The following is a 27,662-nucleotide window of genomic DNA, read 5'->3' on the forward strand; positions in this document are numbered from 1 at the left end:
TTGGCGTGTGATTGGCCCCGTCACATGGCCCGCCGTGTTGCGTGTACGACTGCCGCCATGCATCATGTGTATGCGACGTGCAAAGCGCGGTAATCAAATCTCGACTAGTAATTAAATAGGATTTATGGCTATAAAACATGATTTTATTGTCTTCGAAACAGATATCCACTTCCTTAAATCAATTAAATTAAGAGAAGCTTAAGTGGAAACAAAAACAATTAATTAATAACCCAAACTCTAGGAATAATAATAATTATTATTATTAAATAATATTGAATTAATAATTCTCATGTGTCTTCTATTTTATGACACGTCTTGCCGACCGTTGGGTCTCTCTGACGCTCTGTTTCTCTACTCTCTTCTTCCTTCCTTGCCCTCCTCGTGCCTTGCGCATCTTTTTGGCCATCGCTTCCATCCATCACCCGAAAACCCACTCTTTCTTTTGCTTGCCTTAACCCGAAGCACAAAGAATCCAACCCCACCTGACAACTCTCTCTCTCTCTCTCTAGTGTTCTCCAATATTCTGACGGTAAAGGTCTTTTAGGGGTTCTCAACAAATCTGAGTGGTGGTCGGGAAGGGATTAGTCGCTGATTGCTTGTTGCTTGGGTTGGTCGGCGTTGATGCTGCTCCTCTAAAGGTAATTTATGGCAATGGCTGCGCTTTTCTTTTCTTTTTTTCCCTTTCTTTCTTTTACCTTTTTATTTATTGGAGAAGGAAGAACAAATCTCAGCGTCTTTTTCTTTCTTCTCCTCATTTAAAGATCGAATCTTTTCTTGGCTTGGATCAGTATTTTGTTGTTCGCGTTATCTTGTGAAAAGTCTAGTTTCTTTATGTTGGTTTACCCCCCGGCGGCCTGCCATGGTTGAAATATAATCCGCGGATGGATGGAAGAAGAGAGTTTTTGTCGACTTATGCAGTTCATGTATGGGAAAAGGTCGTTTCTTTTTCTCTGTTTGATTTGTTTTCTGGAGGTTTGGGTTTGTAAGTGCAGGTGGTCGTCCTGGTGGGTGTCTACTGAGAACTCCTACTACTTCATACCGTTGAGCTGGTCGATATCAGAAGTAGGTCGGATGGAATTTCGAGATTTAGATGAGCTAAACTTCTCTTACGGCAAAAGTGTCCCTTCTACTACTAAAAGAATCGATAGTATGCGAAGTGAAAAGATGATATATTTTGGCGTCCGATGAGTTAAATGCTAAACAACTTAAAACTCCTCTGTTGATGTAGCATTAGAACTTTAGTAGATTAATTTGGGTCAATATGGAAAAATAGACCTCTCTATCCGTATCTTGGGTCTTCTAAGTTAGTGTAAATTAAGAAAGACCAACCTTCTTATTGCTACCTGAAAGTTTCCTAGAATTAAGCATTAGTTGAGCAAAAATCCTAAAGACCCATATGATTTTGATTGACCAAATTAGGGTCTAATTTTCTTATGCTTCCCCTCATTTCCGAGTGCTTGGTCAAGCATTAGAGCTCTAAAGTTCGTCTAAACCAACTATTATATGTGGCCTAGTTGTTCCATTGATCTTGATCAACTATTTCCAAGACTTGTGTCATTTAAACATGGATTTGCATTTCAGCTTGATAAACTCAGCAAGGAAAAATATCATGAAGTCTGAGAAGTCCTTGGAACATTGACCAATAAATTTGATCATCTGCTTATTGTAATTATTTAATTTTTCGGGCCTCTTGATTGGATCTATGCAAATAATATTTTTCAATCGCTAGACACCAAGGTATTTGATATAGTTTTGAATTAATTATTTTTGTTTTCTCTATGCAAGATTCCTGTGCTCCCTATCACAGTTTGACTACAATGATCTTGTCTGCTTTGTTGTTAAAAGTCACTGTTGATGCTGTTTTTGCCACCTAAAATGTTCTTTCTACTTGTCACAGATTTGAACACGTTTGGTTATCTAAAATTATCACCAACATAGACAATAAGGTTAACATGATGTTATTTATAATGCAAGTTCGTTAAATTGGAAGCCACATGGTGTCGATAACTGATCACCAAAAGTTTTGAAGTGATTTGATTGTGTCAGCAGCTCAAACCTAAACATAATATGACTCAGTAGCAAAAAAAAATTATCTCTAGATCACATTAAGAGTTTCTTGAAACTATAGTGCAAGAAAATTTTCAGAGGCTGATAATTATGCTGTTCTAGGTTTAGCTAACTTATCTTCTTGAGTTTTGATATTCTGGATATGCCTCTTAAATGTTAAACATGGAAGATCTCTGTATTGGCGACTTTTTCTCTACATCATTGTTGTCTCATCTCTATGAAAGATTGCTTTATTTTTTTGTTTCTATTTATGCTAAGATTTATGAGTACATAATTATACTATCTGATCTTTTGCAGGGTCGATACATAGAGGCGAATCACTATTCTATAAGCGATAATTATGGCTACACTTACTGACATAGGGCTTGCTGCAGCCATCAACATACTTGTTGCCATTGCATTCTTAGTAGCATTTGCTATACTAAGACTTCAACCAATAAATGACAGAGTTTACTTTCCAAAGTGGTATCTTAAAGGTGTAAGAAGCAGTCCAACATGCTCAGGGGCATTTGTCCGCAAGTTTGTGAACTTAAATTTGAGTTCATATTTGAGATTTCTGGGATGGATGCCAGCTGCTCTCAGGATGCCAGAGCCAGAGCTAATAAACCATGCAGGACTTGATTCTGTTGTATATTTACGCATATACTTGATAGGGTATTCTACTTGTCTTTCATTAATCTATTCTTCTTCTTTTTCTCTTTTATATACGTACTGCATTCATGAATTTGTTTATTTTGCATCTTAGTTGGTGTAAGAGGGCAATGTGGAGTCTGAATAAATTATCCTTGACAAACACTGGTAATGCTACTTGGTAAATGGTGTTACCTAGAATTAGATGAAAGGGTGGTGATATATGCTAAATTATTTTATTTATTTAAGGCTAATTCTTTACTTCTCTATCTGTGCAACTCTATCCTCTATAAGCAGGAACTTGATCATCTAATTTAGAATTTGGGCAATCATCTAACAAGACATAGAAAGAAGCTGAAGCTTCGAGTAGTTGTCTGCTTGATCTGACTGGGATATGTATGCTTCTTATGGTCAGGATTTTTAAAACTTTTTGCAATGCTCTTGGTGAAATTGATAGACTTGAGTTTGCATTTAGATAATATAGTGGGAGAGAAAAGATAAAACAGTGCAAAAAGTTTAAAAGAACAAAATGGTGATAAAAAGATTACCAATAAAAAATGGAGAGCTTTCTACAAAACTGGGTTTAGTTTCACCATTCACCTTCCTTTCGAACTTGATATTTCAATGTATAGACATGTCAATAAGTGGCAACAATTAAGAAGTTTTTGCTTATATCAGAAAAACGAGGTGTGGTGCTTCATGTTTGACATATTGCATGGTTAATTGTTCTCCATCTAGTGGTAACTTTGCATCTTAATTTTCTTGACCTTTCTTTTGTATTGGGATTAGTTGTTCAGTTATGTTCCCTAAGAATTATCAAATTATTTTTTATCTACAAATAATTGATCTCTTGGATTTGCTTTTTCTACTAGACTTAAAATCTTCGTTCCAATGGCAATCCTAGCATTTGCAGTCTTGGTGCCAATCAACTGGACAAACACTGATACCTTGAAAAATTCTGAAGTGGAGTTCAGTAACATAGACAAACTTTCTATTTCAAATATTCCTTTGAGTTCACAGAGGTAAGCTGTCACAATTTTAATATTATTTATAACTACACTGCCTACTGGTTGAACTAATTACTAGTTTCTGCTTATCCCCTTTCTTACAATACTAGTTGTAAAGTTGCTGAAACTTGACCTGTTTTGAGATCATGTTTATCAATCATTTTTAAATATGGTTGAAATTTGAAACTAATTTGACAGTTGGGTATATACGACTGTTTGGTGATTGGTATGCTCTTGCTATTTGCTTCTTGGTTTCTGTTATATCTCCACCTAACCAAAGAGTCATTGTCATAATGAAAATATGTCATTTTCATCATATGCTGAAGAAAGATAGTTACTTAAAGATGATACTTCTGATGGTAAGCACATTATTTTTAAATAGATTTTAACTTCTTTATTGGAAACTATGTCTTTTTTATTTATTTAGGACCGCTAAACTTGTTTGAATCAGTAGATTGTGGTACCATTAGATATCTGGATTTGATGTTCAAATATTACTTCACAGGACTTCAATTCTTTGTGTGGTGCTATCTTTACATGTATTCTTGCAGAATCTGCATATTTCTCTGTCTTCTGATGCTCCTAGATGATGCTTTCTTCTCAGTTATTTTCTGGTGAGATTCTAGTTTTTCATTTAAATTTAAAGATATTTTTGTTTATTTTTTCTCATTTGACGATGGAGTATGACCATTATATTTTTTTCATTTTAAATTGAAACCAAATTATAAAATTTAATTCAATGATGAATTTGAAAATTTATCATATTTGAGCCTAAAATGATTTGTTTTACCCATCAAAGTTGAACATTGCTGGTAGGTTTATTTACGATCAAGATTCATCGTACCGTGATATATTGCCTAGTATGGGCTGTATATACCAGTCCGATAGGGGACCGGTATGAATGGTACATACTTGTTTGTCGTTATGCCCTATCATATCATGGTATGTTGGTACAGTTCAGTATGTACCTTACCGATGAGCCATTCGTACACCTGTACGGACTGGTAAGGCGAACCATGTTTATGACCTTTGGTTACATATGTTTCTACACACGGGATGCATTTTTAAAATTTCTCTTACCTTGTGTGGTTCTCTTAGTCATTTCTACATTTTATTTCGTTCATTGAATCAGCCAATTGTTGTAGGTTTTGCACCCTGTTGAAAAACAATGTTTATGAGTATAACTGTTTCTTTTTATTGTAGGTTCTGGGCTCATTTAGTTATGGCATATATCTTTACCTCTTGGACATGCTATGTCTTGTTTAAGGAGTACGAAATTGTTGCATCAATGAGGTTGCATTTTCTTGCATCTGAGAAACGCCGTCCTGATCAGTTTACAGTAAGCTTAATTTTAGTCTTTTTAAAATGATGTTGAGAGAAATCTTACCAAAAGTTTGTTTGATGTCATGTTTGTGAATTTGGAAAAAAGCTGCTAGAACTTTCTTCTTTTCCTCGATGCAATATGGAATGAATCTAATTTCTTATGTTCACTATGCCCACTGCAATCTAAATCTCCTAGATGAACGTGAACGATTTTTATGTATGCAATTTCATATTTATTTGCTGAAAATTTAAATAATTATATGTTTGGAGTTCAAGAATGATGTTTTACATTTATATAAAATTAGGAGAAAAATGGAAAGTTTATATTGTAGCCTTATTTGTTGATCTTTATATGCAAAAAGAAGACAATTTGTTATCTGTTGACAACTCTTTTACCATGGTTTGGTGTATGAAAATGTGTTGCCTCTATTGGGCTGGATGTATCTGTTCAACTAGGAATCACCATGGGGACTGCTTGATTTTGGGGAACACCACAAGTTTCCGACCATGTGGGCTAGTTTTGGTTTAAACCAATTGAAGGGATTCTATCTAGTTTTAGTCAAAGTCAATCAAAATATTTAGAGATCTCCAACTCAAATTTCTATGTTCTAATTGCTAATCATGAATTCCACCCTATGACACCCCTCTTTCTCTCTTACCTTTTGCCTCTACCTCCGTCCCACTAATGTTACATTATGTTGAATATATTTGGCCACAACTTGCAACTCAATGATTGGTGGTCTTGACATTTTCCTACCAGTTCAGTACTGGAATGTGTGCTGATGGTACCAACATGCATCAGATTGACCTGGAAAAGTGTGAAGTTTAGGGCTGAAACACACATTTAATAATAGAGGCATTGCCACTATTGGAGATGAATTTGATTTGAAATATACAAATCATAGTGGCATTAGGATGTAATTTTAGGACGACCAACACACTGCACTCCTCAATGGCTTAGTAGGAAGGTTTAATGTTTGATTGGACACTTATTTATCAATATAGTTTCCTTCATAGTAAGAGTGTGTAATTGTATTTGTACATATGTACATATAGAAAAATAATGCATATTTAAAACTATATACAATTATGAATAGCCTCATTCTTATAGATTATAGTAGGTAACATTAAATAAATAAAGAGATGATCTGATTGTCCTTAACTCCTTATCTCTGCTGATTTGTGTCAGCTAACTACTTTTTTATTCATTTCAGGTCCTTGTTAGAAATGTGCCACCTGACCCCGATGAATCAGTCAGCGAGCTTGTTGAACACTTTTTCCTTGTCAATCATCGGGATCACTATTTAACTCATCAGGTTCTTATTCTGCCGTGACCTCATGATTTATAGTTTAATCACAGTTTAATGTTGAAGACTGATGTTAATAGATCCCTAGTTAGTTTATACTTTTAATGCTTATGGATCTTGTGTGCTGATATATTCTGATTGGTTGTGATCGTATGCAATGCTTAACCTTTATATTCTTTTCAAGAGTCTCATAAAAATATTGTGGGGGTATTTATAGTCTGTATGGTTTTCATTACCTATTTGTGTAAAATTGGTCATTGATGATGAAAGAAAACACTAGATGCAAAGACTTCATTGCGGTTGAAAATAGAACATGCAACTGAAGGCTTTGAATCCAGTGCAGAGAAAGAAACTGTTTGAGCTGTTGTCTATCTGAATTGCCCATCACCATGATGATTTGAAATTAGGATGTAACTGAAGGCTTTGAATCCAGTACGGAGAAAGAAACTATTTGAACTGTTGTCTATCTGAATTGCCCATCACCATGATGATTTGACGGAACCTCACTGGAATAGTGAGAAGAGAGTGTGCTTTTCTTTTACCATGACGATAATTGAAAGTTTTATGTTCAAAATAGGGAATGTTATAACAGCTTAATAAAATGACTGATGAATGTATGGCTTGAAATTGAAAATATTAATGATGGAAATTAGTTTCACATGTCTAAATGCTGATCTAGGATAGATCTAGTTTGAGTCTTCATGCATTAACTAATATTTTTTTACCATTTCTTAGTCATTTCACAGATATATTTTCATCTTAAGGTTGCATGATATTTAGAATCAAGTAGGTTTAACATTGTGATTTAAGTGTAAATAAGATTCAAGTTGATACTTGATATGGATAAAGTTTAATGGTTGTTAGAGTGATATTAGGTAATTTCATGGTTTGCCTTATTGATCCATATTGATCTACCAACCAATTATCGGTACAGTACGTACCGAGCTGTATCGAGCATACTGACACATGGTACATGGAGGAGTATCAATATACTGCTCGTACCGGTCTCCTATCGGACCGGTATGTACCGCCCATACTAAGTAGTATGTTATGGTATGACGAACCTTGAGTAATTTTATTTTATTTTTTCTTTCTTACATTGTATAAATTTAACCTAAATTAATAATAAGATGCCAGACAAGACAAATTTGGTGGCTGATTCAATTGGCAACCAAAATTTGTGCTATATAAGTCAAATTTTTTTAGTTTGTGTTTTGATTTGCACGAAGCTAACATTATGAATAAATGGAGAATATGGGATGGCTTTATGATGATGAAATTGCTGGATGGTTGTTAGAGCATAGAACAAGTATATCTTCCCCAACAAATCCTCTGCACCTCATGATTTAATAAGAGCACATTTTTGGTGATTTTACTTTCTGGAGAATCGATGTGCTAATGCAATGTCTGCCTAGTTTTTATTTCTTACGTGTCCGATATAAGCAGCCTTGTAAATTGTAGTTTCGTCTACTTCTATCAGAATTTATCAAACTAACTTTTCCATTCTCTTAAGTGTCTCAACCTGTTCTTTACTCTCCGAAAGAAGGAAGAAACTAGTTCCGGCCTATTCTTTGCTTAAAGAAAAAAAAAGAAAATGAAATCGACAATAACTAATAAGAACGTTAAATATTAGGACCAATGTCACATGACTCTTCATACGAACCCAAGTAATGTAGGTGCAAGGAGACCCCCATTAATCTCTCACACCACAATGACACATTATGATTGTCTAGTTGACTCATTAAGTTATCAAATGGTGTTTTTTATTAAAATGTTTTTTTATTAAAACATCATGTGCATTTTTATGATTCTGGATATATATGGTCATGATATTTATCATACTTGTTAAGAAAATATTCATGTAGAGGATAAAGATTGAAAGAGGACTAAAGAATAATTCATTTTGCTTAGGGTTGGATTATATATAGAGTTTGGCCAATAATTTAACAGCTGAAGCTTTTGGGTTGGATTATTGTCCACTCTCATGTGTGTTAGCCCTGCCTCAAATTCATTGATTTAAATTCTCCATTTGGTATCAAAGCCATAAGGTCCACAATAGTTAGCTTTGATTAGTTTGACGTGAACCATCCAATTTAAAATCTCAACAATACTATCAACTCGAAAGATGTTTTCTTATTCGCCTAGCATGCTTGAATGTATCAACCATATTGTGTACATGCAGTCCAATCCAAGAGGAAGCCTACACTAGTGCAGTCCATGATGTGGCAATCCTTGGATTTCATGATGAATGGTGATAATGTTTGTATCATTATTGGAATCAAGTATCTTTCATGGAAAACTAAGTGGATATGGATTATGGACAACCTCTTGGCAAGTGGTTTCCAATAATGTTGATGTGATGGTTCGTGAGAAAAGTTGATATGCAGTTTTCAGAAGTTCCTGTAATAGGAATCTGTTCCATGCATGTCTGCACACTCGCTTTTAGATAATGGTGATATTGTTTGGAATTGGATCATTGTTGGAATCAAGTATCTTTCATGGCAAACTTAATGGATATGGATTATGGACAACCTATATTGGCAATGCTGATGTGATGGTTTGTGAGAAGCTGATTTGCAGTTTTCAACTTGTCCCACCATAACTTTGCAAGAAGTTCCTGTAATAGGAATTTGTTCCATGCATGTCTGAACACTCACTTTTCCTTGTGTTACAATTCTCTTTTAGATAATGATCAGGTTTAAAGGTGATAAAAGCTTTTTCTCATGTACATAATCCTTGGATGTCCTGATGAATAGTGATATCGTTTGGATCATTATTGGAATCAAAGTATCTTTTGTGGCAAATTATGTGGATATGGAATATGGACTACCTATTGGCAAGTTGTTTGTATTAGTGTTGATCAGTGATTTAAAAAAACGTTCGGGCGAGGCAAGGTGAGGCCCGAGCGCCTCATATAAGGGCCTGGTGGCGTGCTTCAATAAGGCGTCGCCTGGGCGTTCGCTTGAGCCTAGGGCCAGGTGCTTCGAGCGAGCGCCCGACTGATATAAGGCAACTAGGTTCGGTTAAATGTGCATTAGTTGGTTCGATCAAATCAACTAACACATGCAGTTACCTCAAAACCTGTGCACGACCCCGACTCCCAACTCTAGTGTGCGCTCTCCCTTTGCCTCCGCTGCCAATGATTTCTCCCTCTGTGTTCGCTGTTGACGATTTCTCCCTTTGCGTTCGCCGATGACGATTTCTCCCTCTGTCTACGTCGCTGACGATTTCTCCCATTGCCTCTGAGTCTTCTTTTGTCGCTGACCGAGTCTCCTCAGCTTCCACTGCTGTCCGTTGTCTGCCATTGCCTGCTGCTGTTTGCGACTCCGCTGTCGTTGCCTGCTGTTGTCTGCGACTCTGCTGTCGCTACTGCTATCCACTACTCCATTGTCGCTGCCACGGTTGTTGTCCGCTGCTTCTCTTCTGAGTTCTGACTTCTCACTATCGATTTCACTAAGTGATATTTTTTTATCCCTTTTAACAGTTATACTCTTTCATTCTAACTGCTGTTAACAGTAAGTAATATACTGTTATGCTGTTAACAGTAAATAATATACTGTTAATAGTAAATAATATACTGTTATGTTGTTAACAGTAAATAATATACTGTTAACAGTACATTATTAATTACTATACAAAATAATCTTTATTTATTAGATTAATAATATGATATATTTTTTATATTTTAATATTTTAGAGCGCCTCACTTGCTCAGGCGATTGCCTAGCGCCTCGAGCGTTTTGGGACCTTGGCGCCTAGCGCTTTTTAAATCACTGTTGTTGATGTACTGGTCTGTGAGAAAAGTTTGATTTTCAGTTTTCAAATTGTTCCACCAAAATTTTGCAAGAAACCTATAATAGGAATCTGTTCCATGCATATCTGGGCACTTGCTTTTTTCATATGTTACTTTTTTTAGATATGATCAATCAGGTTTTAAGGACATCTCTGCTTAAAGGATCAAAATATTATTTACTAGTCTCGGTATGAGCTATGAGGAGTGCTTTAAAGACTTCCTCTCATGGGAGGATGCAGGGAAATAATAGAATGACTGGCAATTCTATGTCTAGTGTTCTAGAATAATTGTCAATACTGATTGATCACTGGGCAATTGCAGTTTTTGTTTGGGATGATTTCAGATCTAGCTGATATAGTTTTCCTAGTGTTTGTAAAAATGTCCATGCATGTATGCATATGTAACCATGTGCATTTTTTAGGAACTTTGATATGCAATTTATTGACGGTAGCAGCCATATGATGTTGTTTCTTACATTTTCAGGTAGTTATACTTTTGCTTGTTTAGCTCTTAGGAATTTTTTCTTGATTGCTGTGAATGCTCATTTATAGAATGAAGCCTATTTCCTCAATTTGATAATACTTTTTTTGTACAATATGTTTTAGTTTGATATATTTTTTTGTACAATTAAGAATTAATCATAAATAGGCTGTTGAATATTTAAAATTATTGATATTACATTCACGGGGAGAGTGCTTGTTTTCAATTATAGATTTGACTTCTATTACCAAAAAGATAATACCAATATTTTAAATCGCTGCATAATACTGGCTTTGGTAAGTAGTTTGATTAGTATGGTTCTAGGTTATCAAACAGTACCATTTAATATCACCAAAAGAAATTGATAACAAATAAATATTGACTGGTACCTACTGAATGCTGTGGTCAGACTAGTAATTACCAATTGACACATACAAATCTGAGGGGTATTTGAAACCTTGGAGAATATACTTGTGTATTTTTGCCTTCTTTTAAGAATGCTTGTAGATGGCAATATGTAACATGTGTAACCAGGATTGTAGTTGTTTTCATGCATGTATTTTTGTAGCATTTAATATGCATTTTAGTATGTTATAACAAACATATGTTTTGTAGGTTGTCTATAATGCAAACAAACTTTCTAAGCTGGTAAAAAAGAAGAAGCAGATGCAGAATTGGCATGATTATTATCAACTAAAATATGATAAGGATCCATCTAAAAGGCCTGCAGTAAAGGTTATTTTTTCAGCTTATATCTTTCTCTTTGTTTTTTGATTTCTTCAAATGATCTTCACTTTTATCTATATTGTGACTTCTTACCATGTGTTCTCTAGAAATCTCATAATAGGATTCTTTGTTTTAACAGACTGGTTTTCTTGGACTCTGTGGTGAAAAGGTGGATGCTATTGACTTTTACAAATCTAAGATTGACGAGCTCTCTAAAAAGGTATGTGTTACTTATTGATATGATGGCCATTTCCAATTTACCACTTGCAATAAATCATATGCTAAATTAAAGCATCCAATTTGTACCTCATGTATATGTTGATCATGGAACAACCTTAGTTTTCCATGCCTTTTCTTTTATGCTTCTAGTTCTAACTGTAAAGAACATGTGCAATCATGTTCTCTCTTAATAGCAGTGAAATGCAGGCATGATGTTGATAACAAGGTATGTCATGCCAGTCTATATGGGAACTGAGGAATTATGGAAAGTATTATTGAGATCCTTAAAATAGTATTGTTGAGATCTCCAAAATTGTCATACCTCAAAAGGCTTGCAATACCTTTATTTTTAGACCTTGCCATGCCCTCTCCTATGACTAATTCTATAATATAAGTCAACCTGGTTACTTCTCTCTATTCAATTAGGATAAAGTTTTCTTATTCTACTAAAAAACGAGTATGATCCTACTAGGTTAGGAGAAGGATCTTCTTCTCCTGGTAGGATCAGATCAGGAGACTCCCTTAGATCAAGAGGGTTACTTAAATCTCACTCAGGTCTTGACTTATGCCTTGACTCAAGTTCAATCCAATTGAATCATTTCTCTATTATAGTTTTGAGTTTGGAAATTGGAGACCAGTGGTTGGTCCACTCAAGTGCTGTGTGAATCCAATAAATATCAGGGCTGGTCCTTTTAGGATTTTTTGTCTCTAGCTTCTGTGAAATCATTTCTTTATTTTAGATCACTAAAATTTTGCATCATAACAATGATATTTGTAGTTCAATATTTGCTGTCTTGTGCCTTCTATTCAAACAAAGAATGTGATTCTTCTAGGAAATTGTAATCTTCAAATGATCGTATGATGATAATCCAATAAATATCAGGGCTGGTCCTTTTAGGATTTTTGTCTCTAGCTTCTGTGAAATCATTTCTTTATTTTAGATCACTAAAATTTTGCATCATAACAATGATATTTGTAGTTGATATTTGCTGTCTTGCTTAATGCCTTCTATTCAAACAAAGAATGCAATTCTTCTAGGAAATTGTAATCTTCAAATGACCATATGATGATAGTCCGAGCAGTTATGTAAAGGCCTAGAATATGGTTTCTTCTAGGTTGATGTAGACTGACCCAGAAGATGACATCTTTTAGAGAGTTGCAGAAACGCTTGGAATATCATCTTCCTAGCTTGTAACCTAAAAACGTCAAATCGATCTAACGAACGTAAAAATTATTTCTCACCTCCTCTTCGATCTTTAGATTATCCCATTTGATAATCTATCTTTTTTCCATTATTTTGTATCATCGATGATGAAAGATGCTCCAGTGATTAGGAGGAGAAGAAAAAGGATAAGAAGGGGAAGAAGTAGAAGAAAAAGGGGTTGTGTGGAACGAGTTCAAAGAGTTTATTGAAATTAAGTGATAAGTTGAGGCATTTATATCCATTTTTAGAAGGCTCTCCTTGGAATATTAAAAGTTCTTAAGATGAGATTGTAAATAGCAAAAAAGGGGTTGCCAATAGAAATCTTCTTTGCTTTATCTTGGGAGCTAAAGATTTTCATCTTATCAAGTTTTTATTTATTTGTATATTTGTGAAATCTTACCTATGCACACCAACCGAGTTGGTCCTGTGATGGTTCCCCTCTTAATCTTGAGGAAGTTCTTGGTTCAAATTTTCACTAGGTGGTGCCAAGTAATTGAACAAGATACTCATGGTGGAGAGTGTGCTTGATAGCTCAAGTAGCTTACATTCTTTATTGCAGCTGTATCTCATGCTCAAGAAATGATGAATTCATAAAATGTAGACAAAGGACCATGGACACTATATGTACGAGATCTTACACAGCTTTTTGGAAGTAGTAAAACCTAAAGTATCCTAGCTAATAAGAAGAAATATTTAATATTAAAATCTCATATAGGTTCCAAATACGTCTGGAAGCTAGAAAGAACTTATTTAAGATAGTAAATTTTCTTCTAGGCCATCAAGAAGGTTAAATTGATGAACAAAAAGAAAAAAAATCTTTTTCTGGAGTTGACGCTCATGGAAACTTTTATTTTAGTTCAAAGTACATTGAATCTCTATTGGCCTTTAATATGATTATTGTTATTATTATTTGATCCATCCTTAAAGAAGCAATTGCTGTCACAATGCATCATTTTGCTGATGCTTGAAAGAACTCTCTTGATGTTCCTTGCCCTGTTAGAGTAATTTTATGTTTGGCAAGTAGACTTTTTATGTCAACATCTTGAAATGACTTGATTACCCCAGTTGGTGAGGTGCATTATTAATTTTCTTCATGAATCTTGCAAGGCCTATCTTATTGCTTTAGAATTATTTATATAAAGTAACCTATCCCTCAAAATCACTCTTGCATATGTCAATTAAATTTAGCTTTATAATCACATTACTAGTTATATTTCCTGTGACGATTGTGTCAATTTGTTATATTCTTTTATACCATCTTATGGATTCTTGGGTTGGCGATGGTATGCGAAATTCTTGTTCAATTCCGGGTGCCATTTGAATATTTTATTTTGGACTTTTCTTGCTTTGAAGAAAAAAATGTTCCATACTAAACTAAGTCTGCTTTTTTATGGATAAAATTACTTTAGGAGACTACAGAACAAGAAATGATAAAAAAGGATCCAAAGTCCATTATGCCAGCTGCATTTGTTTCCTTTAGGACACGGTGGGGGGCAGCTGTATGTGCTCAAACACAACAAACTAGAAACCCAACTTTATGGTTGACTGAGTGGGCACCAGAACCTCGGGATGTGTATTGGCAGAATTTAGCTATTCCATTTGTTTCCCTCACAGTCAGACGGTTGATTATAGCAGTTGCCTTCTTCTTTCTTACCTTCTTCTTTATGATTCCAATCGCATTTGTACAATCTCTTGCTAACATCGAGGGAATCGAGAAGGTTGTTCCATTTTTGAAGCCCGTAATTGAAGTGTAAGTTTTGTAATTTGTACTATTGATTTCTTTTGTTTATTTGTCTTTTGTTTCTTGCAGTGTGAAATTATTCTACTGAAGTTTCCTTTATCTTGAAAATTCTCACATCTAGTTTTCTATATATTTCTTACTTGTACCTAAGTGTTGATAACTTGATATGACTTGTTGCTAGTTTATGATAGCTAGTTTTTCAGTACAAGTAATTATAAATATGATCCCAATGATATTTTTCTTTTTACTTTTGAAACTTCTACATAAAACCATGTTTTGAGAAGAATATGTTATGCTCATAAGTGTATCTTAAGCCATAACATATTGGGTAGAAACCATGTTTTTTAAGAATACGTTATGGTTGTAAGCCTGTAATTCAGGCTTACCTATATGGTTGATCATAAGTGTCATTAATCATCAGAGACTTGGAGTACCAATAGGATATTATCAACTTATTTTTAGAAAACAACCTCTTTAAAGAAGGGTTTCTTAAGGTAACCATCTTGCGCTTGTGAAAGCATAAGGAGAAGAATAAGGTCTTCGTACCAACCATTATGTAACCATCATCTGTATCTCTGGCATCCAATTTAGATTGAAGAAAAAGTAACATACTCATTTCCGAAAGCCGTTTGATCCACAGATTTTCTTTGACATTTGGGGTTGGGCTAGTGACCATGAGCGTGGCAAATTCCATGCTGATAGGTGGTGCATGTATATGGAAACACTCAGAACATCCAAACATGCTATCACAACTAGTGTTAACATAACTAGGATGCATCATATTATTCATTTATATGTTCATTTGTTAGGAAAGACTTGAAGTAGATCTAACTAAATTTACCTATTCCTAAACATATTGAACAAAGTAAAACAGACTTGGAGAGAAATGGAAAAGAAACTGACTAAATTTACCTCTAGTTTTATGTTAGAAAAAAGAAGTGGAAAAGATTAATGTCAATTTATTTCTTTCCATTGTTTGATGTTTTTCTTCTTTAACTCATTTAGCATTTGGTATTGATGGAAGTTGATAGTGACTACAGCAGCAGATAGCTATGACATAGTGTGCAAAATAAAAAAGGTGCTTCAGTCACTGCTCTTTAGTTTGAGCAATAATCTTATACCCTAGTAGTCACATAACAAATGTGCCCTGACTACAGCAGCAGATAGCTATGACATAGTGTGCAAAATAAAAAATGTGCTTCAGTCACTGCTCTTTAGTTTGAGCAATAATCTTATACCCTAGTAGTCACATAACAAATGTGCCCTGACTACAGCAGCAGATAGCTATGACATAGTGTGCAAAATAAAAAAGGTGCTTCAGTCACTGCTCTTTAGTTTGAGCAATAATCTTATACCCTAGTAGTCACATAACAAATGTGCCCTGATTACAGCAGGAGATAGCTATGGCATAGTATGCAAAGTAAAAAAGGTGCTTCAATCACTGCTCTTCAGTTTGAGGCTTTGAGCTATAATATAATACCCTGATAGTTCCATAACAAACGTGGGCTATGATATATATGGTATATAAGTCACTTCTTGACTTTGTAAAGGAAACTTGTCAGTCCTAGTCCTATGACTCATTTGTATTAGTATGTCATGTGAAAACCAAAAAAGAGTTTGTTAAGCCATATGAAATGCCTTTACTGTGAAGGCACCAGGGATTTGAGTAGGTGACATTGTGATACCTTAATGTTCCCACATAAAAAAGGATTTGTATGTTAACTTGAGTACCTAGACTCAAGGATTCAATCCTGGGTGTTGGGATTGTATCTAAGGCTGCTTAAGCCAGTTCAATGATACTGTACTGAGACCTAACAACATTTTGTTTGGTAGCTGTTGTCATAACAAAGTGCACATATCCCATTAAAGATATCTATTGATCATGAACATTTGTCCTTGTCATCTACAAATATTTAAGGTAACCTAAAGGGAATAAGACCACTGTTCTTGGCGGCGGAAGAAGAAATGGGAGAGCAGATGTTGTGGCTGATCGGTTATAGCAGCATTCTATCATCAAATTGTGTACCATGATATTCTGGATTACATAGGGCCTTAATTCATTATCACCAGGAATTTAAAAGGTTATTCTACAGATTTGGGCTAGGCATGTCTTGCTCTGTGCAACATAAATTAGATAATATAATTTAATCTCAAACCAGCAATATGAGCCTCTAAAATTTTGCATTTGTTCATATCAGTACCTGCTTGTCCTTTGATGAAGCTTTTCTAGATTTATGTTGTAGTTGAAAAGTAATCATCATGAATATGTATCACCTAATATAAATATTACATTGTGTCAGAGAATTGCCTAAACATCCTTTCTAGTTATTCCAAAAGAACTTTCAGTTTTATTATATTACAACAATTTTGGGGATTTGTGATATTTTGAACATTTTCTTTTTTACTGACAAGCAATCATAATTTTACAGGGGAACTATCAAATCATTCATCCAAGGTTTTCTTCCAGGAATTGCTCTGAAGATCTTTCTTATATTGCTCCCTACAATATTGATGCTTATGTCGAAGTTTGAAGGATTTACATCCTTGTCAGCATTGGAGAGAAGATCTGCATCTAAATATTACCTCTTTTTACTTGTAAATGTATTTCTTGGGAGCATCATTACCGGAACAGCATTCCAGCAGCTAAATAGGTTTATTCACCAGTCAGCAAATGAGTATGTTTTGCAACTTATCCTCATATCTGAAAATTACTAAATAATTAGTTTGGTTTTTATAACCTATGCGCTTTACAAGATTTGGATACCAATAATTTGGAAATGAATGTGCATCATGGTTGATACATTCATTAGCTCAGATATACCAACAAATGAATGGATTTCACTCATCCATCTATGCGAACAGCACATCCTCTGCATGAATCTTATTGCATATTTTGGTCAGAATTTAGAAAGACTTTAGCTTCAAAGCTTTTGAAACTAATATGCCTTGTTGTGTGTGTATATATATAAAGATATTTACCTTCAAATATAAGTTTATATAATGTATATATACACACATTTTTCAATCAAGCGTTTCTTTGTAGTTGTATTTCATATACCAGCATCCTATAAAATATTTCCTACTATTTTGTTAGTAAACCTAATGAAATATTCTAATCACTTGATAAAATGTTCTTCCCATGCTAAGAACTATTTGTGGTTAGGTCTGGAATATGTTCTTAAATACAGACTAAATAGAGTTGTCTCTTAGTTTAATAACTAAGTCGGGTGTTTTTCTCAGGTAAATTTTTTCACAAGGTATTTATTGGTATCCTGATAGAAGTTTCAAATATGTACGATTAAATGGGGACCAATTCTTTTAAGTTTAGGTGAATTATTCCAGGGTTGTGCCGAAAAGTATGTATAAATTGATACTGAGATTGCAAACAAAATTCTTTAATCTTAAAGAAACAAACAAACAGAACGCAAGCCATAGTTCTAAATATTGTGGTATACTGGCTGTACTAACCCAATTCTGTACTTGTCTATTGGCCTAAATTTTACTGGCTAGTTCCAATACCATGGGTGAATCATAATATAGATAATGTTTGCTTACTTGCCAGCATATGTAATATAGTCATGGACACAATGACAATGCATGACATGGCACTATAATAATACCTGATTAATGACCTACTGGAAAGGGCATCATAAACCTTAATTGAGATGAATCACAACATAGGTAGTGTTCCAGACTTCCAGATACCAGATTGTTTCTCTTTCTGGTAATTACACATTTGTCTTGTGCTTTATTCCTAGACTTCTGTTCCAGAAAAATTAGAAATTTGACATTAAATAAGAGTTCTTACCTCTTATGAAAATTGACTTGTTGATATGAATCTTTGTCTTGTGCTTTATTCCTAGTTTTGAATCTTTCATTGAATTATTCACTCGATCTAACTTCTTTTTGTTTATCAAGAAGTCTTCATAATTTAGAACTGTCCTGTTATGTAGAATTCCAAGGACAATAGGTGTATCTATTCCCCAGAAAGCAACATTCTTCATTACCTACATCATGGTTGATGGTTGGGCTGGAATTGCTGGGGAGATCTTAAGACTGAAACCTTTAATAATATATCATTTGAAGAATTTTTTTCTGGTGAAGACTGAGAAAGACAGGGAAGAAGCTATGGATCCTGGAAGTATCGATTTTGCCTCATCTGAACCTAAGATACAGCTCTACTTTCTCCTTGGTCTTGTATATGCAGTGGTCACACCGTTCTTGCTTCCTTTCATAATAATTTTCTTTGCCTTGGCATTTGTTGTCTTTCGTCATCAGGTGAGCAACTCATTTATCTATGATCCTGCAGACTTAGAGTTGCATTATATTCCATAAAAGGATTTTCTTATATTGATGTACATGCATATTTGATTCAATGTTTAACTACTTTATAGTTGTCTAAAGCTTGGTTATGTGAAGTGTGTTCTTTATTAGCGGTCTTTGTGGTTCCCACAGGACAAGTCCGTCATTACTGCAACACACTAATTACTTAACCCACCACAAGGAGGTACTTGTTTAGCAAACACCTGCAATATTGGGAGAAAACAGGTTGAGCTTAAGAGAGCAAGCCTTTTGTGGGAAAGTAGCAAAATTATTTGAAGGATGGTTCATCTATGAAATTTAACTGCTCTCGTGAATGCTTCTTTGCAGGCTATTTAGGCCAGAAACTCCTGTTTAAAAATGACTGTAAAATTGGACTTCAGAAAGGCAAAATCTCATCTTGTTATCACCTGTCGTCTAATCATTTTCCTTGTCCATCTGTATTTCTTGTCTTATTCAATATGTAGTCAACTGTTGAAAGAGAACCTCTTTTTCTGTTGTCCTTTCTTTTATGAAAATCCACATGATCAAATAATTAAATTCTCTTCTCATTCCTGTGTTTCTTTTATCTTATTGATTAAACTTGATTGATCTTTTGATGGGAGAAAAGACAAATATGAGTCAGTGAAGCGTTGCTTCTGTTGTTGGTGTGAAAAGTCACCTGTTATGTCTCAGTATCGTGTAACATCTAGTTATTACTCTCATATTTATTTAATTTTCATTTCTTAAAGCTTTAGTTACAAGGGTGACATATTGAGCTATTAGCAATGGGCCAAGGGTGATATATAGAGCTTATACAGATAATGATCTTGATCTCTCTCCCTATGGAGTTTGCATGTGAAGCACAACAGGGAAAATAATTTGCACCTTTTTCGGTTACTTATTTGGTTGGGCCTACAGAAATCAAGTTGCTTTCCTTTTTATTGTCATCTGCTGTGGCTTCATTTATATTTTTCACATTTTTCTTCTTTTTTTCCCTTGATTGTAGCATAGTCTTTGCTGAGTTAGTTCTTATAGCCCAAGTCTCTTGTTTACACAAATTCTATCTTCGTTCTTGATTTTATTCATATATGTTGCCTTGAATCCTGAAAATTTTATCCCTATATCCAGGTCAAACCTTTCCTACTTCAATCCCTAAACCATTTTCACCTCTTCCCACCTTGCAAACTTTTCCTGAGGCATAAAGGCCCTAAAATGCCACTTGATAGGACTGCCAGGATTAGAGCACTGCAAACTGTAGTACTTCTTTCACTTTGTGACTGAATCTCAAATCTAAAATAAACATTCCATGATATCTGTAGCTGTTGCATCTGAATACACCACTTTCTCACTCTCATTTCCTTTTCAAACATTACTGTAACCAGTCCTCTACGTTCCTGCTAAGTCCCTTGCCTATCTTGAACTTAAATCTACTTGTTTCGCCTAAAAGTTGAAGACATCATTGCTAGCATCAGTCGGCAAAGTTGAAAAAGAAAATTGTGTTGATTTCTAGACTGTCTTGTAATTTGTGTAAATTAATTCATGTGTTTCTCACTCCTCTCAGTTGCCATTGTAAAGTGCAATAACTTGGAGTTTAAATCTTAATAAGCTAATGTCAATGTTACAATTTTATATATTATGGCTTTGGTTACTCAATATATTCCGATACACTAATTTATTTGTGTACCAGGGGATCTTACCTGTCACGAGTTTTGTAGGGCATAGCTTTGTTAGTATTCCTCGGTGAATCTTGTAGGTTTTCCTATGTTATGTATGATATAATTTCTCTGTCAATTAGAGATTCTTTTGGAAATATTCTTTCTAGGTTTTCTAAAAGGTGCCCAGCTGCACATGATTTCATTTTCCTTGAACTTTTCAGATTTAATCATAGATCAAAGAAAGCATTATATATATAATGCTAAACCAAATCTACACTTTTCCTTTTTTAGTTAAAGTAAAAAATGCAAAAAAAATGCCAGCTCACTGTCCTAATTTCACAAACACACTGAATAATTGAAAATCTCTTGGATATTCATCACAAATTCAGAAAACCCTATGTGCCAAATGCTTTTTAATGTTCATACATTAAGTGTGGAGAAAATTAAATGTTGATTTTCATAATTGAGTTCATTGGTAAAAAATGGTCCTAAAGGCTAGACTCTACAGTAGTTTTATGAAGTATTCAACTACAATTAGTTGGTTCCTTCCTTATTTTCATCATGCTTTCTATTTTGTTCTCATTTTTCCTAAATAGAGGACAATTCTTCATGGAAAGTGACTTCTAAACATGTAATTGTTGGAGAAGTAAACATTAGTGAAAGAGACACTGCATGGATAAAAGAGGGACTGACACATGCAGTCTCCAGAGTAGGTTTCCAAACTAGCATATTTCTCCTAGCTTTTTTGAATGTATTGCTGCAACGATCATATTCATTTATTTGCTTCCTTTTCCATCAAATAACTTGTATTTTGTTTGTGCTATCTTATTTGAAATCGATAATTGCTAACCTACTGCTGTAATAGTCATATTCATGATCCCTTTACTTTCTTGTCCATCTTATATGTTACATCTAAGAATTCCAGTATTTTGTTTCTGATGAAAATTTTCTCATGATACAGATTATAAATGTCTACAATCAAGAATATGAAAGTGGGGCAGCATTTTGGCCCGATGTTCATCGCCGCATTATTACTGCTCTAATTATTTCCCAGCTGCTTCTACTTGGTCTTTTAAGTACAAAGCATGCTGTAAATTCAACACCTTTGCTACTAGTTCTTCCTGTGTTGACTATATGGTTTCATAGGTTCTGCAAGAATCGATACGAACCTGCATTTGTTAAATTTCCACTCCAGGTAATCCTTTATTCATTTTTTTGTAAATTATGTGGATCTTGTTCCATATCTCGTTTCCGCAGATTATTTTGAGTTGAAAACACATGGCACAATTTAAGATTATCAAATTGTGTAGAATCTTAGTATAGGTGGTAAAATTGTAGTGCTAATTAGAAACTACGAGATTGAAGTTTCTTTAAGCAGAACTTGTTCTAACCATTACACATCATCTCCATTTACTGTGTAATCTCACATGGCTTTTGAAGTCATGGGAAAAATGTTATCCATGTAATGTTGAGAATGACATAAATTTTGGTATTCGTGCATAAAATAATTGAGACTAATCCAAAAATAATATATATATATACATTCTTGATGCCAATTGTAAAACTAATGTTTGAAATGTTGACGATGTGAAACCCAATATGTTGTGGCACTTGTTATTTCTATGGTGCAATATGGATCCATGCAGACACAAGATGCATGATAAAGGAAAAGGAAAAATGAAAACAAAAAGAAAAAGAAGATGAAAGTTAAGTAAAAGAATGAAAATGTACTAACCTGTTCTTAGCCTTCTTTGACATAATCTCTAATGACGAATCACTCCCTAGGTGAATCTTACTGTAGATAGGGTTGATTACCCCCTTCTCGTGAAATAATTGATACATTGAGCTTGTTGTTTCTTTAACTAGTTTATAAAAAAAATGTCACCCTCTCTAATATTTTCAGTGGACGACATTCCCTAAATGATCCTTGGAAAACCAAAAAAAAAAAGAAAAAGAAAGGCATATGGTTACTCTCAAAAAAGGGTGGTTACATGCCATCTGGTATGGGTGGCTCATGCAAAATGACAAAACTTGATCCAAGGAATTTAAATTCAGTTACTCTGTCTCTGTCCATGGCCATATCAGTATTGGTCTGTTCGGTTCCAGCACACTATGTCTGAACATACCATGATAATGTTATGGGAGCAATAGGAGGGGAGGAAGTTAAAAGAAGAAGAAAAAGAAAGGAAGAAGATGAAAGAGGAAGAAGAAGGAAGAAGAGGAGGTCTATTGGAGTGGACGGTGGGAGTGCTTGCAGCAACAGGCAACTGACAACAGGTGTGCGAGTGGTGATGGGCGGAGAGCAGACTTGAGACTCTTTGCAAGAAGTTGCATTGCAGCCCTACATCACGAACTAGACTGGACCACTGTGAACTTGGTTATAGTTATATAAAGTATAAAAGAATGAAATTATTATTATTTTACCTATCATGTGAAGCTTCATGTACATTTGAGTGTCATATCTCCAATCAATGATATTGGGGAAGACCTTAGATCTAGGTGTCCCGCCCCAATTTGCTTGGAGTTAATATAAAGGCGTAAGTGTAGCCATTTATGGCACCTATTCCATGTGCTTAATGATAATGATTTCAACTATTACATCCTAGAAATATGGAGGATAAAGTATGATTCCGATGATATTTCTTTTATATAAGCCCTTAAAGTGAGAGCTAGACCAATTACTTGATGTAAACATATTATTGATTCTATTTTTCTTGGCTAAATGGAATATAAGGAGATTAAGTAGCAAATTGAGTGGTATCAAGCCACAGAATTATGCATCTAGTTATCATTATAGGTGAAATGAGTGGCATGTTGTGTCCAAATCAGGGTTTTGAATACCGGTTCGTACCGACGTACTGAGCAAAGCTCGATACCGTACGTACCGATATGTATCGTCAATATGCTAGGGTGTACCTGCTAGTCATAAGTGCCCAGCAAGCCAATCACGTGAGTGATGGCACGTGTGACTTGATACAGAATCTTTTTGCTTATTATATTTTGGCGTATATCACTTTATAACTATTGCATAAATGCATATGTATAGTGATGTCCTTGGATTTGTGCAATGGGAATCGGATCGTGATGAGATCACGATAATGAGATCGATTCACCTTTAAACACATATCCTAAATAATCCCGGTCATAGGTTACTCGAGAGGGACATCGTGATAACCGGATAGACTGGTGTGCTGTATACCCGTCCATATGATGGATGCAGCTGGTCTCATAGCTGCTCGTGTAGGGACACTAGGGATACAGTACAGGTGCTCATTGGAGAATGAGTTCACTGATTGATCCGCTTACGGAATGCTGGATGGTTGATGATGCCTTATTGTCAGACAACGATTCCGTAGTCCTAGTGGTGTATCTGGTTCTTAGACTTGAGACACCAAGGATGTCCTGTATGAGTGCTCCACTCTTTGATACCAGACTTATAGGTTTGGCTGTTCCCAGATCTAGTACAGCTGGTCATTGGGAGTGGTAGTCGACCTTACGAGGGCTATTGAGTGTCGATAGAGGATCATCCACTCTCGGTATCATGAGAGGAATATCCCATGTGTTCTTGCTCAGACAAATCCCTGGCCAGGGTCATTCGGGTTGAGAGAGAAAGAGTTCTCCGGGAGAATCCGATTAGAGCGAGACTCAAGTAGAAACCGTATGGGTCTGACAGCACCATGCTCGATATACGGTCTCTGGGATATTAGATGGATGAGGGACTATAGGTACATGGTAACTGAGGACAGACAGGTCCAATGGATTGGATTCCCCTGTATCGTCTGGGGACTACGGCGTAGTGGCCTAGTACTTCCGTAGTCGATGAGTCGAGTGAATTATTACAGAGATAATAATTCACTTAGTTAGAAGGAGTTCTGACAGGTATGACTCACGGCCAGCTCGATATTGGGCCTAGAGGGTCACACACATATGGTAGGCATTGCGATGAGTAGAGGTTCGGATATGAGATATCCGACGGAGCCCTTGTCTTATTGGATGCAGATCCAATACCCACTAGGGAAAAGGACCCATAGGGTTTTGACACGGGATCTCTATAAATAGGAGGGATTCACAGCCTCATAGGCTAGAGTCTTTGCTTGCCCTTCCTATTCTCCTCTCCCTCTCCACCTCAGAGTAGGCCTGGAGTTTTGAGGAGCGTCGTCGCAACCCTGCTGTGTGGATCACCGCTAGAGAGGAGGACGCTTGACCTCCTTCACCCTCTCCTGAGGATCTGCAAGGAAACAGGGATATACGATCTCCCTAGGTAACACAATCTCTATACGCAGTTTTGTGTTTTGCGGATTTTGCGCACCAATCTTCGCACGACGACGAACATCTTTTTGGGAATCGGGGATTTTTGTTTTCTTGTTCTTCCGCTGCGCATATGATGTCGCCCCCCATGATTTCCCAACAGTACCGACGATGGTATATCCAAAAACTTTAAAAATATCTTCATCTATCACGCTAGGGCGTACCGATCGGTATGCCTTGGTAATGGTCGAAATCCGAGGCGGTACCTATTGGTACACCTTGGTGCCGCCCGATGGAGGGCAGTCCACATACCGATATCCTCTCGAACTGATACATAGCGCCCGTACCGGACAGTACACATCGAAATTAAGAATCCTAGTCCAAATTGCTATCCTCTTCAAGGTAGGATATTGCCAGTGTCTTTGTCTAGAAAAGATACAAATGTTCACCAACTATTTATTGGCCTTCTTGAAATTAATGTTATTTTTAGACACCACTTATATAATATTAGTTCTCTCCAATATCATCAATTACAGTGTCCATCAGATCCTATATGTATCCTTGGATGTTAAATTTGATTATGATGCATCAATGGACCTGCTGTTGCATGTGTAGGTATTGTTAAGGGCCCACTACTTGAAGATTTTGATCCTTCTGTGAATTTACTCGACCTCATCATCAAGATACACCTTAGTGATCTCATATGAAGGAAGAGGTTGTATCTTGGGTTCATGTTTATAAGTGGTTTACATGATGAATCTGTAATTCACATCCTGAGCTAGGATGGGTGATAGATGCAGTTGAAATTGTACAAGTAGTGGTTGCCTTACCTATATCCTCTTTTTCTTATAATAGTCATGGATCATGGTCCATTTGCAATCTGAAAGGGGAATGCCATGGGATCAAGATCAAATATCAGACATCAATCTCTTATCGAAAACTAAAGAAATACCAAAAAAAAAAAAAACTAAAGAAACACTTGATGCCCCCTTCTTCGGGTTGGGATGGTGCTCATCCTAGCACTTGTACCATAATAGAAATGCATCATGGTCCATTTCCAATCTAAAAGGGGAATGCCATGGGATCAAGATCAAATATCAGCCATCAATCTCTTATCGAAAAACTGTAGAAACGCTTGATGCCTCCTTGGGGTTGGGATGGTGCTAGTCACCTCAAACTAGCACTTGTGCCTATCTCATGAGCATCGCATGCTACATCATCACTAGCTTGTCTGATACTAAAAGACTTGTTGAACTAGGATGGACTAGCAACACTAGCATTGGCATCGCTATTTCCATGCTTGAATTGAGATGGATCGACCTAATGTTTGTGTCTTATATTCTTGTGCATATGAGATTACTCCAAACATAGTAAATATTCCTTGTGTACCTTTGGATTTTCCTAGCATCCAACTATGCCTTCAAAAGCTTGTTCAATTTTTAAAGGGCTCTTGTTTATATGGCAACACCAGGAATTCCACTAGTCAAATGTTATTGTAGCCTTATTCCTCTGCCATGACCAATATATTTGAAGTGTATGTATTGGCAATCATGGTGACACTTCAAGTGATGGCCACTCTAGCTTAATATATAGCTTTGGTAATGTTATTTTCATACAAACATTAAGAACTAATTCAGGTATAAAATTCCAAAAATGTACATTTTATTGGAAATTCGATCTAGACTGACAGAAATGTAAATTAGATTATCATTTTTGGTTAATGGCATAGCCTGCATCCATACTTGGACGCTGAATTGATTCTATGGGATAACTATTCTACTTTATGTTGCTAGAGTAGATTTAAAATGAAAAATCAGGCATCTGTTAGTATGATTGTCCTCTTACATCTTGTGCTCTTTCACTTGCAGGAAGCAATGATGAAAGATACATTAGAGCGTGCCAGGGAACCTAACCTAGACTTGCGAGCATACCTCCTGAATGCATATGTACACCCAGTATTTAAAGATGGTGAGGATGACGATAGCTTTTCGGATGATGGGGAACAAGAATGTGAGAATGTCTTAGTGCCCACGAAGCGCCAATCCCGGAAGAACACGCCAGTTCCCAGTAAATATAATGGTTCATCTTCTCCTTCTCTTCCCGACATTGCCAAAGAAGAGCTATAATATAGAATGGATATGCACTCCTAATTCCCCTGTACATTAGCATCACGAGGAGTGAATTGAAGGGGTGTGATATATTTGATCTCCTCAATTTGATATGCTGAAGATAGATCTAACTCAATGCACACTGTGGATTCAGCTACTCAGATCAGGATGGATATGGGCACTTCACTCGTTCGCAAAATTTATGTTATCATGTGGTTAATCTTCACTTAAAACACAGCTTTACAAAGGTCTCCTGTTGTAATTGGCTCATTTGTTTCAGTAACATCGCTTGCTTTAAACCAAGTCAAAGTCATCCGATTTATCTTTCTATCACAAACTCTAATACTATGTTGGATTTTTTTCGATCCTTAATTTCTGCTAATATATATAGTGTTGCCACATGTCCATATTAGTGGTAATTCTTCACTATAATTTGTTTTTTCTCTTTTGGGTGGTGTTAAGTTAGATTTAGGTTCTTCCACGTGGATGTTGATTTGGTTCGAATCGATGTACTCTTTTGCATCTGAGTGAGATGGTGTTGGGAGAATGAAAAGTTCAAAGTTAAGACTTAGCAAAACTACATTGAGGACATACTTGACAAGGTTTATTCGATACTTAAGTCAGTGTTTTATTCAGAGGATTTGATTGTTATTAAATCTATATGGATGTAAGCGTCATGGAATAGCTCAGATGTCAAAGAATATACCTAAGGGGTCTTTTTATTAGTGCGGTATGAGAATGTTGTATTGGATGTTAAGATAAAATGTCAGAAATAATTATGCATTTTTTTCGATCATACTGTAAAGATCGATGGAATCAACTTTTCATTTGTATTGGATGTTAAGATAAAAT

General features: G+C 35.6%; 1 protein-coding gene across 3 annotated transcripts; it reads left to right on the top strand.

Moving 5' to 3' along the window:
* The first annotated feature begins 334 nt into the window (after positions 1–334).
* LOC135628542 (calcium permeable stress-gated cation channel 1-like) lies at positions 335–27,211 on the top strand. Of its 3 annotated transcripts, none has more exons than XM_065135274.1 (12): positions 335–638; positions 2,365–2,721; positions 3,570–3,719; positions 4,908–5,043; positions 6,242–6,343; positions 11,223–11,342; positions 11,473–11,553; positions 14,166–14,506; positions 16,927–17,172; positions 18,451–18,775; positions 21,416–21,649; positions 26,571–27,211. In XM_065135274.1, exons 2-12 carry the CDS (start codon positions 2,408–2,410, stop codon positions 26,826–26,828), a joined length of 2,307 nt encoding a protein of 768 aa, XP_064991346.1. In that variant the 5' UTR covers positions 335–638; positions 2,365–2,407; the 3' UTR covers positions 26,829–27,211. The 3 variants fall into 3 exon arrangements, with proteins under 3 accessions (XP_064991346.1, XP_064991347.1, XP_064991348.1); XM_065135275.1 differs by lacking the exon at positions 335–638 and adding an exon at positions 739–935; XM_065135276.1 differs by lacking the exons at positions 335–638; positions 2,365–2,721; positions 3,570–3,719 and adding an exon at positions 4,192–4,318.
* Positions 27,212–27,662: the final 451 nt, after the last annotated feature.

The sequence above is a fragment of the Musa acuminata genome, chromosome BXJ3-1 (genome assembly GCF_036884655.1).
Source record: "Musa acuminata AAA Group cultivar baxijiao chromosome BXJ3-1, Cavendish_Baxijiao_AAA, whole genome shotgun sequence".
Taxonomy (NCBI): Eukaryota; Viridiplantae; Streptophyta; class Magnoliopsida; order Zingiberales; family Musaceae; genus Musa; species Musa acuminata.

Excerpts from the sequence above, each read along its gene's own strand:
- LOC135628542 (XM_065135274.1), top strand. The coding sequence starts at position 2,408 with ATGGCTACACTTACTGACATAGGGCTTGCTGCAGCCATCAACATACTT. Across the intron at positions 11,343-11,472 it reads CTAAAAGGCCTGCAGTAAAG|ACTGGTTTTCTTGGACTCTG; the intron begins GTTATTTTTTCA and ends TTGTTTTAACAG. Across the intron at positions 11,554-14,165 it reads TTGACGAGCTCTCTAAAAAG|GAGACTACAGAACAAGAAAT; the intron begins GTATGTGTTACT and ends AAATTACTTTAG.